Source organism: Oncorhynchus tshawytscha, unplaced genomic scaffold (assembly GCF_018296145.1).
Source record: "Oncorhynchus tshawytscha isolate Ot180627B unplaced genomic scaffold, Otsh_v2.0 Un_contig_4250_pilon_pilon, whole genome shotgun sequence".
Taxonomy (NCBI): domain Eukaryota; kingdom Metazoa; phylum Chordata; class Actinopteri; order Salmoniformes; family Salmonidae; genus Oncorhynchus; species Oncorhynchus tshawytscha.
Window position 1 is genome coordinate 93,542 of NW_024609099.1, and position 14,113 is coordinate 107,654.

General features: G+C 45.3%; 1 protein-coding gene across 1 annotated transcript; it reads right to left on the reverse strand.

Annotated features, from left to right (window-relative positions):
- Positions 1 to 1,306: 1,306 nt before the first annotated feature.
- LOC121844278 (mediator of RNA polymerase II transcription subunit 28-like) lies at positions 1,307 to 13,803 on the reverse strand (the record flags this gene model as incomplete). The annotated part of the gene is given in 6 exon segments (XM_042314202.1): positions 1,307 to 1,852; positions 5,759 to 5,842; positions 6,945 to 7,057; positions 7,555 to 7,624; positions 13,664 to 13,696; positions 13,699 to 13,803. Coding segments are annotated over 6 exon segments (525 nt in total), but the record flags the coding sequence as incomplete, so codon positions are not given.
- Between the last annotated feature and the right edge of the window lie 310 nt (positions 13,804 to 14,113).

The window sequence follows — 14,113 nt, forward strand, 5'->3', positions numbered from 1 at the left end:
GCCGAATTTCTTCAGCCTCCTGAGGTTGAAGAGGCGCTGCTGCGCCTTCCTCACGATGCTGTCTGTGTGAGTGGACCAATTCAGTTTGTCTGTGATGTGTATGCCGAGGAACTTAAAACTTGCTACCCTCTCCACTACTGTTCCATCGATGTGGATAGGGGGGTGTTCCCTCTGCTGTTTCCTGAAGTCCACAATCATCTCCTTAGTTTTGTTGACCTGGTTAATATTGCCTGCTAACCTACATTTCTTTTAGCTAAATATGCAGGTTTAAAAATGTATACTTCTGTGTATTGATTTTAAGAAAGGCATTGGTGTTTATGGTTAGGTACAGTCGTCCAACGATTGTGCTTTTTTCGCAAATGCTCTTTTGTTAAATCATCCAATGTGTAGTTATAACTAGTGATTATGATTGATTGTTTTTTATAAGATAAGTTTAATGCTAGCTAGCAACTTACCTTGGCTTCTACTGCATTCGCGTAACAGGCAGTATCCTCGTGGAGTGCAATGAGAGGCTGGTGGTTAGAGCGTTGGACTAGTTAACTGCAAGGTTGCAAGATTAGGTCCCCCGAGCTGACAAGGTGAAAAGTCTGTTGTTCGGCCCCTGAACAAGGCAGTTAACCCACTGTTCCTAGACCAGTTAACCCCACTGTTCCTAGACCAGTTACCCCACTGTTCCTAGACCAGTTAACCCACTGTTCCTAGACCAGTTTACCCACTGTTCCTAGACCAGTTAACCCCACTGTTCCTAGGCCAGTTAACCCACTGTTCCTAGACCAGTTAACCCACTGTTCCAAGACCAGTTAACCCACTGTTCCACTGTTCCTAGACCAGTTAACCCACCGTTCCCAGGCCGTCATTGAAAATAAGCATGTGTTCTTCACTGACTTGCCTCGTTAAATAAAAGGTAAAATATATGTATATACACACTTTAAAAAAATTGTTTTAATCGGCACACAAAATGATCGATTTCCGATTGTTATGCAAACTTGAAATCGGCCCTAATTAATCGGCCATTCCGATTAATCGGTCGACCTCTAATACTGACATCACAAGATCTATACAGAACACACGGTCACATAAACCAATTCTCTCGTTCACCGTCAGATCAACGTCTGTCCACAACGTCGTCGCCTCCAAAATCATTGGCACCTTGACAAAGACTAACTAAAAAGATGTTAAATAATTTCGACATCTTTCTTAGATTGATTTTCGTTCTGATCCAAACTCACTCATTCTGTCAGGACAAAACAACAGCTGGTGGTTCTGATCCAAACTCATTCATTATGTCAGGACAAAACAACAGCTGGTGGTTCTGATCCAAACTCATTTATACTGTCAGGACAAAACAACAGCTGGTGGTTCTGATCCAAACTCACTCATTCTGTCAGGACAAAACAACAGCTGGTGGTTCTGATCCAAACTCATTTATTCTGTCAGAACAAAACAGCAGCTGGTGGTTCTGATCCAAAATCATTTATTCTGTCAGGACAAAACAACAGCTGGTGGTTCTGATCCAAACTCATTTATTCTGTCAGGACAAAACAGCTGGTGGTTCTGATCCAAACTCATTTATTCGGTCAGGACAAAACAACAGCTGGTGGTTCTGATCCAAACTCATTTATACTGTCAGGACAAAACAACAGCTGGTGGTTCTGATCCAAACTCATTCATTCTGTCAGCAAAAAAAACAACAGAAATATTTACACAGGAGGGAGAGAGAGAGGTGTGTGTGTTAGGTCTGTTTGAGTGGTGCAGCTGGTAGACTAGCTGAGGCCTGTTCCAGGAAGGCCAGGGGTCCAGGTGGAGGGAGATCTGACGGTTTACGATGCTGGACACTGACATCCTCCAGAACCTACAGACAGAACAGACATTATATTACCTACAGACATTATATTACCTACAGACAGACATGTTATCATGATGCTGGACCAGACATTATATAAACTACAGACAGACATGATATCACCTACAGACAGACATGATATTACCTACAGACAGAACAGACATGATATTAACTACAGACAGACCAGACATGATATTACCTACAGACAGAACAGACATGATATTACCTACAGACAGACCAGACATGATATTACCTACAGACAGACCAGACATGATATTAACTGTTACAATGATGCTGGACCAGACATTATATAAACTACAGACAGACATAATATTAACTACAGACAGACATAATATTAACTACAGACAGACATGTTATCATGATGCTGGACCAGACATGATATTACCTACAGACAGAACAGACATGATATTACCTACAGGCAGACATGTTATCATGATGCTGGACCAGCCATTATATTAACTACAGACAGACATGATATTACCTACAGACAGACATGATATTACCTACAGACATTATATTAACTACAGACAGACATGTTATCATGATGCTGGACCAGCCATTATATTAACTACAGACAGCCATTATATTACCTACAGACAGACATGTTATCATGAGGCTGGACCAGCCATTATATTAACTACAGACAGAACAGACATTAACTAAAGACAGACATGTTATCATGAGGCTGGACCAGACACATTACCTACAGACCTGATATGTCACCTATATATCTTAAAGGACCGCATTTTCATCAATTTGATATATTCTTGAAGCCCATTCAAAAACAGAATGAGACAGGATCCAGGAAGTGATGCGGCACTGAGCCAGCAAAGTAGACCACGGCCTTTTCTCAATTAGATTTAATCAACTCCTCCGTCCGCTCTCGTCTCCTTTCCAAAAAGGTCAAAGGTAAATCGAGGAGAGAAAGTGGACTAAAACGCACTTGTATGAAATGAGACTCCTCCACAGGTAAATTATGTTTCCAGGGGTCGCAACATGAAAGGTGTAAAGTGATAGACTAGTGTATAGTTGTACAAGACATTTCAGGATAAAAGGAGAAGTAGTGTATCATTTCTCCTCCCAGAAAACAAAGGGGGAGTGTCAGATTTCAAAAGCCTTCCGTGAAGGACTCATGTAGAATACACTTGTGCTTCCTGGTCAAAAGGAGGACTCTACTTCCCGGTTAAAAGGAGGCCATGGAGGAGGGGAGGACTCTACCTCCCGGTTAAAAGGAGGCCATGGAGGAGGGGAGGACTCTACTTCCCGGTTAAAAGGAGGCCATGGAGGAGGGGAGGACTCTACCTCCCGGTTAAAAGGAGGCCATGGAGGAGGGGAGGACTCTACCTCCCGGTTAAAAGGAGGCCATGGAGGAGGGGAGAACTGCTTCCCGGCCAAAAGGAGGACTCTGCTTCCCGGCCAAAAGGAGGACTCTGCTTCCCGGCCAAAAGGAGGACTCTGCTTCCCGGCCAAAAGGAGGACTGTGCTTCCCGGTCAAAAGGAGGACTCTGCTTCCCGGCCAAAAGGAGGACTCTGTTTCCCGGCCAAAAGGAGGACTCTGCTTCCCGGCCATGGAGGAGGACTGTGCTTCCCGGTCAAAAGGAGGCCATGGAGGAGGACTGTGCTTCCCGGTCAAAAGGAGGACTCTGCTTCCCGGCCATGGAGGAGGACTGTGCTTCCCGGTCAAAAGGAGGCCATGGAGGAGGACTGTGCTTCCCGGTCAAAAGGAGGCCATGGAGGAGGACTCTGCTTCCCGGCCAAAAGGAGGACTCTGCTTCCCGGCCAAAAGGAGGACTCTGCTTCCCGGCCAAAAAAGGAGGACTCTGCTTCCCCGGCCATGGAGGAGGACTGTGCTTCCCGGTCAAAAGGAGGCCATGGAGGAGGACTGTGCTTCCCGGCAAAAGGAAGGAGGACTCTGCTTCCCGGCCATGGAGGAGGACTGTGCTTCCCGGTCAAAAGGAGGCCATGGAGGAGGACTGTGCTTCCCGGTCAAAAGGAGGCCATGGAGGAGGACTGTGCTTCCCGGTCAAAAGGAGGCCATGGAGGACTGTGCTTCCCGGTCAAAAGGAGGCCATGGAGGACTGTGCTTCCCGGTCAAAAGGAGGCCATGGAGGACTCTGCTTCCCGGTCAAAAGGAGGCCATGGAGGACTCTGCTTCCCGGTCAAAAGGAGGCCATGGAGGACTCTGCTTCCCGGTCAAAAGGAGGCCATGGAGGACTCTGCTTCCCGGTCAAAAGGAGGCCATGGAGGACTCTGCTTCCCGGTCAAAAGGAGGCCATGGAGGACTCTGCTTCCCGGTCAAAAGGAGGAGGGGAGGACTCTGCTTCCCGGTCAAAAGGAGGAGGAGGGGAGGACTCTGCTTCCCGGTCAAAAAGGAGGGGAGGACTCTGCTTCCCGGTCAAAAGGGGCTAGGGGAGGGGGGAGGACTCTGCTTCCCGGTCAAAAGGGGGAGGGGAGGACTCTGCTTCCCGGTCAAAAGGCTGCTTGGGGAGGGGAGGACTCTGCTTCCCGGTCAAAAGGAGGCTATGGGGAGGGGAGGACTCTGCTTCCCGGTCAAAAGGGGGAGGGGGAGGACTCTGCTTCCCGGTCAAAAAGGGGGAGGGGAGGACTCTGCTTCCCGGTCAAAAGGAGGATGGGGAGGACTCTGCTTCCCGGTCAAAAGGAGGAGGGGAGGACTCTGCTTCCCGGTCAAAAAAGGAGGAGGGGAGGACTCTGCTTCCCGGTCAAAAGGAGGAGGAGGGGAGGACTCTGCTTCCCGGTCAAAAGGAGGAGGAGGGGAGGACTCTGCTTCCCGGTCAAAAGGAGGCAATGGAGGAGGGGAGGACTCTGCTTCCCGGTCAAAAAGGATGGAGGAGGGGAGGACTCTGCTTCCCGGTCAAAAGGAGGAGGGGAGGACTCTGCTTCCCGGTCAAAAGGAGGAGGGGAGGACTCTGCTTCCCGGTCAAAAGGAGGATGGAGGGGAGGACTCTGCTTCCCGGTCAAAAGGAGGGGGGAGGACTCTGCTTCCCGGTCAAAAAGGAGGCTATGGGAGGGGAGGACTCTGCTTCCCGGTCAAAAGGAGGAGGGGAGGACTCTGCTTCCCGGTCAAAAGGAGGAGGGGAGGACTCTGCTTCATGGCCAAAAGGAGGCTATGGAGGACTCTGCTTCCCGGCCTAAAGGAGGCCATGGAGGAGGGGAGGACTCTACTTCCTGGTTAAAAGGAGGCCATGGAGGAGGGGAGGACTCTGCTTCCTGGTCAAAAGGAGGCTATGGAGGAGGGGAGGGCTCTGCTTCCTGGCCAAAAGGAGGCTATGGAGGACTCTGCTTCCCGGCCAAAAGGAGGCTATGGAGGAGGGGAGGACTCTGCTTCCTGGTTAAAAGGAGGCTATGGAGGACTCTGCTTCCCGGCCAAAAGGAGGCTATGGAGGAGGGGAGGACTCTGCTTCCTGGTTAAAAGGAGGCTATGGAGGACTCTGCTTTCTGGCCTAAAGGAGGCTATGGAGGAGGGGAGGACTCTGCTTCCCGGTCAAAAGGAGGCAATGGAGGAGGGGAGGACTCTGCTTCCCGGTCAAAAGGAGGCAATGGAGGAGGGGAGGACTCTGCTTCCCGGTTAAAAGGAGGCAATGGAGGAGGGGAGGACTCTGCTTCCCGGTCAAAAGGAGGCAATGGAGGAGGGGAGGACTCTGCTTCCCGGTTAAAAGGAGGCAATGGAGGAGGGGAGGACTCTGCTTCCCGGTTAAAAGGAGGCTATGGAGAGAGGAGGACTCTGCTTCCTGGCAAAAGGAGGCTATGGAGGAGGGAGGACTCTGCTTCCCGGTCAAAAGGAGGCTATGGAGGAGGGGGAGGACAGCCTTCTGTTGGCCTACTAACATTTACACACTCAACAACAAATTGTTTTCCGGGTCACGGAGGACGTACCTGCTGCCAGTGGTGCAGCTTAGACAGGTGTTTCTGAACAAGCAGCTCTTTCCTCTGGAGTTCATTCCGCAGCTCAGACACATCCTGGAGAGAAGAGAGAGGGAGAAGAGATGGACTAGCTGTTAACAGCAGAGGGAGGCTGTCCTAACCCCAGAATAGAGAAGAGATGGACTAGCTGTTAACAGAAGAGGGAGGCTGTCCTAACACCAGAACAGAGAAGAGATGGACTAGCTGTTAACAGAAGAGGGAGGCTGTCCTAACACCAGAACAGAGAAGAGATGGACTAGCTGTTAACAGCAGAGGGAGGCTGTCCTAACACCAGAACAGAGAAGAGATGGACTAGCTGTTAACAGAAGAGGGAGGCTGTCCTAACACCAGAACAGAGAAGAGATGGACTAGCTGTTAACAGAAGAGGGAGGCTGTCCTAACACCAGAATAGAGAAGAGATGGACTAGCTGTTAACAGCAGAGGGAGGCTGTCCTAACACCAGAATAGAGAAGAGATGGACTAGCTGTTAACAGAAGAGGGAGGCTGTCCTAACACCAGAACAGAGAAGAGATGGACTAGCTGTTAACAGAAGAGGAAGGCTGTCCTAACACCAGAACATCCCCATACTGGTGAAGTTTCCCCTTAGGCACAGATCTAAGATAAGCCTCCCCTCCTCCAATCCTAACATTAACCATTAGTGGGGAAAATGTAACACTGACCCGAGATCAGCATCTAGTGGCGACTTCACCCTAATCCATATAGAGTTATCAAATTCTAGAACCCAGCGACTTCACCCTAATCCATATAGAGCCATCAAATTCTAGAACCCAGCGACTTCACCCTAATCCATATAGAGCCATCAAATTCTAGAACCCAGCGACTTCACCCTAATCCATATAGAGCCATCAAATTCTAGAACCCAGCGACTTCACCCTAATCCATATAGAGCCATCAAATTCTAGAACCCATTTCCACTGGTTTTTCTCTTAAAAGGAGGCTATGGAGGACTCTGCTTTCTGGCCTAAAGGAGGCTATGGGGGAGGGGAGGACTCTGCTTCCTGGCCAAAAGGAGGCTATGGAGGAGGGGAGGACTCTGCTTCCTGGCCAAAAGGAGGCTATGGAGGAGGAGGAGCTGATTTAGACCTGGGACAGCTGGTAGGGTAAGAATTGAATACCCCTGGTATACAGTACCACCTACCTCTTTGACCACCTGGTCGGGTTTCTGGACTGATAACTGAAGACGCTTCTGCAGGAAGAAACATTCTGTCTGTCTGGCAACATCCAGAAACTTCTGAATACACTGATCCACACCTGGGGAGACAGACAGGTTAGAGAGAGACAGGTTAGAGAGAGAGAGACAGACAGGTTAGAGAGAGAGAGACAGGTTAGAGAGAGAGAGAGACAGGCAGGTTAGAGAGAGACAGGTTAGAGAGAGAGAGACAGGTTAAAGAGAGACACTCACAACATGCAAGTCAGTTAATTTTAGCTAGATAAGCAAAGTAATGAAATAAATATATATATTTAATGAATGTGTTTCAAACTGTTTACAATGCTAACTGCCCCAAGGCTAGCCAACTCTCCTCCTGAATTACTAGGTGTGCAGGCTTTTGCCACAGCCCTGCTGTAAAACACCTGCTTCTACCAACCAGCTGCTCATCTGGACCCTGATTGGCTAAATCAGGTGTTAAAACAGGGCTGGAGCAAAACCATGTATACCCTGTCGCTATCCAGGAGGATGGTTGTTGGTCACCTAGGAGCTCGTCTGGGAATACGGTGCCCTTTTGGGTCGTGAACTTTACTGGTCTCACCTGTCCGAATTTCCTCCTGGTCGGTTCCGTTCACGTAGTCTTGACTCACTAGGGACGCAAAGCAAGCCTGCTGACACAAGACAACTGGTTAACAGTTCACGACTAACACTTAGCTAGCTTCAGTAAGGCCAGACCAGCGATAAAATGTACTTAGCTAGCTATAACATGACATTGAGTTACATATAAGTGCAAGTTGTGTCCTGGAAAGCCAGTAAAACATGAGACGCAAAGTATGCTTGCAGCCCAGGTTGGTGGCACTTTAAATTGGGGCGAACGGGCTCGTAGTAATGACTAGAGCGTAAATCAATGAAATGGTATTAAATACATCAAACACATTGGTTTGGTTTCCAGGTGTTTGATGCCATTCGCTCTGTTCCAGACATTATGTATTAGTATCATTACATTACATTAGCTATACCACGGCCAGCTAGTATCATTACATTAGCTATACCACGGCCAGCTAGTATCATTACATTACATTAGCTATACCACGGCCAGCTAGTATCATTACATTACATTAGCTTACCACGGCCAGCTTCATTACATTAGCTATACCACGGCCAGCTAGTATCATTACATTACATTAGCTATACCACGGCCAGCTAGTATCATTACATTAGCTATACCACGGCCAGCTAGTATCATTACATTACATTAGCTATACCACGGCCAGCTAGTATCATTACATTAGCTATACCACGGCCAGCTAGTATCATTACATTAGCTATACCACGGCCAGCTAGTATCATTACATTAGCTATACCACGGCCAGCTAGTATCATTACATTACATTAGCTATACCACACGGCCAGCTAGTATATATCAGCTAGTACATTACATTAGCTATACCACGGCCAGCTAGTATACATTACATTAGCTATACCACGGCCAGCTAGTATCATTACATTAGCTATACCACGCCAGCTAGTATCATTACATTAGCTAGTATCATTACATTAGCTATACCACGGCCAGCTAGTATCATTACATTACATTAGCTATACCACGGCCAGCTAGTATCATTACATTAGCTATACCACGGCCAGCTAGTATCATTACATTACATTAGCTATACCACGGCCAGCTAGTATCATTACATTACATTAGCTAGTATCATTACCAGCTAGTATCATTACATTAGCTATACCACGGCCAGCTAGTATCATTACATTAGCTATACCACGGCCAGCTAGTATCATTACATTAGCTATACCACGGCCAGCTAGTATCATTACACATTACATTAGCTATATCCACGGCCAGCTAGTATCTAGTATCATTACATTAGCTATACCACGGCCAGCTAGTATCATTACATTAGCTATACCACGGCCAGCTAGTATCATTACATTACATTAGCTATACCACGGCCAGCTAGTATCATTACATTAGCTATACCACGGCCAGCTAGTATCATTACATTAGCTATACCACGGCCAGCTAGTATCATTACATTAGCTATACCACGGCTAGTATCAGCTAGTATCATAGTATCATTACATTAGCTATACCACGGCCAGCTAGTATCATTACATTACATTAGCTATACCACGGCCAGCTAGTATCATTACATTAGCTATACCACGGCCAGCTAGTATCATTACATTAGCTATACCACGGCCAGCTAGTATCATTACATTACATTAGCTATATCATTACACGGCCAGCTAGTATCATTACATTACATTAGCTATACCACGGCCAGCTAGTATCATTACATTAGCTATACCACGGCCAGCTAGTATCATTACATTAGCTATACCACGGCCAGCTAGCTATCAGCTAGTATCATTACATTACATTAGCTATACCACGGCCAGCTAGTATCATTACATTACATTAGCTATACCACGGCCAGCTAGTATCATTACATTAGCTATACCACGGCCAGCTAGTATCATTACATTACATTAGCTATACCACGGCCAGCTAGTATCATTACATTACATTAGCTATACCACGGCCAGCTAGTATCATTACATTAGCTATACCACGGCCAGCTAGTATCATTACATTAGCTATACCACGGCCAGCTAGTATCATTACATTACATTAGCTATACCACGGCCAGCTAGTATCATTACATTACATTAGCTATACCACGGCCAGCTAGTATATACATTACATTAGCTATACCACGGCCAGCTAGTATCATTACATTAGCATTAGCTCATTACATTAGCTATACCACGGCCAGCTAGTATCATTACATTAGCTATACCACGGCCAGCTAGTATCATTACATTAGCTATACCACGGCCAGCTAGTATCATTACATTACATTAGCTATACCACGGCCAGCTAGTATCATTCATTACATTAGCTATACCACGGCCAGCTAGTATCATTACATTAGCTATACCACGGCCAGCTAGTATCATTACATTACATTAGCTATACCACGGCCAGCTAGTATCATTACATTACATTAGCTATACCACGGCCAGCTAGTATCATTACATTACATTAGCTATACCACGGCCAGCTAGTATCATTACATTACATTAGCTATACCACGGCCAGCTAGTATCATTACATTACATTAGCTATACCACGGCCTAGCTAGCTATCATTACATTACATTAGCTATACCACGGCCAGCTAGTATCATTACATTAGCTATACCACGGCCAGCTAGTATTCATTACATTAGCTATACCACGGCCAGCTAGTATCATTACATTAGCTATACCACGGCCAGCTAGTATCATTACATTACATTAGCTATACCACGGCCAGCTAGTATCATTACATTACATTAGCTATACCACGGCCAGCTAGTATCATTCATTACATTAGCTATACCACGGCCAGCTAGTATCATTACATTACATTAGCTATACCACGGCCAGCTAGTATCATTACATTACATTAGCTATACCACGGCCAGCTAGTATCATTACATTAGCTATACCACGGCCAGCTAGTCATCATTACATTAGCTATACCACAGCTAGCATTACATTACATTAGCTATCATTATCATTACATTAGCTATACCACGGCCAGCTAGTATCATTACATTACATTAGCTATACCACGGCCAGCTAGTATCATTACATTACATTAGCTATACCACGGCCAGCTAGTATCATTACATTAGCTATACCACGGCCAGCTAGTATCATTCATTACATTAGCTATACCACGGCCAGCTAGTATCATTACATTAGCTATACCACGGCCAGCTAGTATCATTACATTAGCTATACCACGGCCAGCTAGTTATCATTACATTAGCTATCAGCATTAGTATCAGCTAGTATCATTACATTAGCTATACCACGGCCAGCTAGTATCATTACATTACATTAGCTATACCACGGCCAGCTAGTATCATTACATTACATTAGCTATACCACGGCCAGCTAGTATCATTACATTACATTAGCTATACCACGGCCAGCTAGTATCATTACATTAGCTATACCACGGCCAGCTAGTATCATTACATTAGCTATACCACGGCCAGCTAGTATCATTACATTAGCTATACCACGGCCAGCTAGTATCATTACATTACATTAGCTATACCACGGCCAGCTAGTATCATTACATTACATTAGCTATACCACGGCCAGCTAGTATCATTACATTACATTAGCTATACCACGGCCAGCTAGTATCATTACATTAGCTATACCACGGCCAGCTAGTATCATTACATTACATTAGCTATACCACGGCCAGCTAGTATCATTACATTAGCTATACCACGGCCAGCTAGTATCATTACATTAGCTATACCACTAGTATCATTACAGCTAGTATCATTACATTACATTAGCTATACCACGGCCAGCTAGTATCATTACATTAGCTATACCACGGCCAGCTAGTATCATTATAGCATTACGGCCAGCTAGTATCATTACATTACATTAGCTATACCACGGCCAGCTAGTATCATTACATTAGTACCACGGCCAGCTAGTATCATTACATTAGCTATACCACGGCCAGCTAGTATCATTACATTAGCATTAGCATTACATTAGCTATACCACGGCCAGCTAGTATCATTACATTACATTAGCTATACCACGGCCAGCTAGTATCATTACATTAGCTATACCACGGCCAGCTAGTATCATTACATTACATTAGCTATACCACGGCCAGCTAGTATCATTACATTAGCTATACCACGGCCAGCTAGTATCATTACATTACATTAGCTATACCACGGCCAGCTAGTATCATTACATTACATTAGCTATACCACGGCCAGCTAGTATCATTACATTAGCTATACCACGGCCAGCTAGTATCATTACATTACATTAGCTATACCACCAGCTAGCCATTACATTAGTATCATTACATTACATTAGCTATACCACGGCAGCTAGTATATTACATTACATTAGCTATACCACGGCCAGCTAGTATCATTACATTAGCTATACCACGGCCAGCTAGTATCATTCATTACATTAGCTATACCACGGCCAGTATCATTACATTAGTATCAGCCAGCTAGTATCATTACATTAGCTATACCACGGCCAGCTAGTATCATTACATTACATTAGCTATACCACGGCCAGCTAGTATCATTACATTAGCTATACCACGGCCAGCTAGTATCATTACATTACATTAGCTATACCACGGCCAGCTAGTATCATTACATTACATTAGCTATACCACGGCCAGCTAGTATCATTACATTACATTAGCTATACCACGGCCTAGTATCATTACATTACATTAGCTATACCACGGCCAGCTAGTATCATTACATTAGCTATACCACGGCCAGCTAGTATATTCATTACATTACATTAGTATCATTACATTACATTAGCCATACAGCTAGTATCACGGCCAGCTAGTATCATTACACATTAGCTATACCACGGCCAGCTAGTATCATTACATTAGCTATACCACGGCCAGCTAGTATCATTACATTACATTAGCTATACCACGGCCAGCTAGTATCATTACATTAGCTATACCACGGCCAGCTAGTATCATTACATTAGCTATACCACGGCCAGCTAGTATCATTACATTACATTAGCTATACCACGGCCAGCTAGCATTAGTACCACGGCCAGCTAGTATCATTACATTAGCTATACCACGGCCAGCTAGTATCATTACATTACATTAGCTATACCACGGCCAGCTAGTATACATTACATTAGCTATACCACGGCCAGCTAGTATCATTCATTACATTAGCTATACCACGGCCAGCTAGTATCATTACATTAGCTATACCACGGCCAGCTAGTATCATTACATTACATTAGCTATACCACGGCCAGCTAGTATCATTACATTACATTAGCTATACCACGGCCAGCTAGTATCATTACATTACATTAGCTATACCACGGCCAGCTAGTATCATTACATTACATTAGCTATACCAGCTAGTATCATTACATTACGGCTATACCCAGCTAGTATCATTACATTACATTAGCTATACCACGGCCAGCTAGTATCATTACATTACATTAGCATTATACCACGGCCAGCTAGTATCATTACATTACATTAGCTATACCACGGCCAGCTAGTATCATTACATTAGCTATACCACGGCCAGCTAGTATCATTACATTAGCTATACCACGGCCAGCTAGTATCATTACATTATTAGCTATACCACGGCCAGCTAGTATCATTACATTAGCTATACCACGGCCAGCTAGTATCATTACATTACATTAGCTATACCACGGCCAGCTAGTATCATTACATTAGCTATACCACGGCCAGCTAGTATCATTACATTAGCTTACATTAGTATCATTACATTAGCTATACCACGGCCAGCTAGTATCATTACATTACATTAGCCAGCTAGTATCATTACATTACATTAGCTATACCACGGCCAGCTAGTATCATTACATTAGCTATACCACGGCCAGCTAGTATCATTACATTACATTAGCTATACCACGGCCAGCTAGTATCATTACATTAGCTATACCATTAGCTCATTACATTAGCTATACCACGGCCAGCTAGTATCATTACATTACATTAGCTATACCACGGCCAGCTAGTATCAGTATCATTACATTAGCTATACCACGGCCAGCTAGTATCATTACATTGCTATCTGCTAGCTGTTGCGTACTACGAAAGAAGCCTCCAGGTCGTCCACCAGAGTGTTCCACCAGGGCCCTGGACCCTGTTCCCCGGAGCTCCAGATAGTAGTCCCGGCTGACCCGGGCCGCCGACAGGGTGAGGACCAGCGGACTGCTGGCCGGGAACATCCCGCTGCCCATGGAGGAAGACATATTGGATGGATGTTTGAAGTGTTGCCAACTAAATGACGCTGTGATGTCATTGCGTGATAACGTAAAATTTGCGTCATTACGTCTCACTACGCAATAACGTTATTCAAATTGACTGGCAAAATAAAATATGGTTTGACGTTTGTTCAGGTGCAGAGTCCCACTCTTTTCTGTACTTCTTCTGGCTGTACACTTTTGATTGAGATATGTTGATTGATGTTGTAAGTTCTGTTCAAGATCAAACATTCGTGAACCACTATATTCATTGGGTTTGTTGCAGGTGTCACTCACAA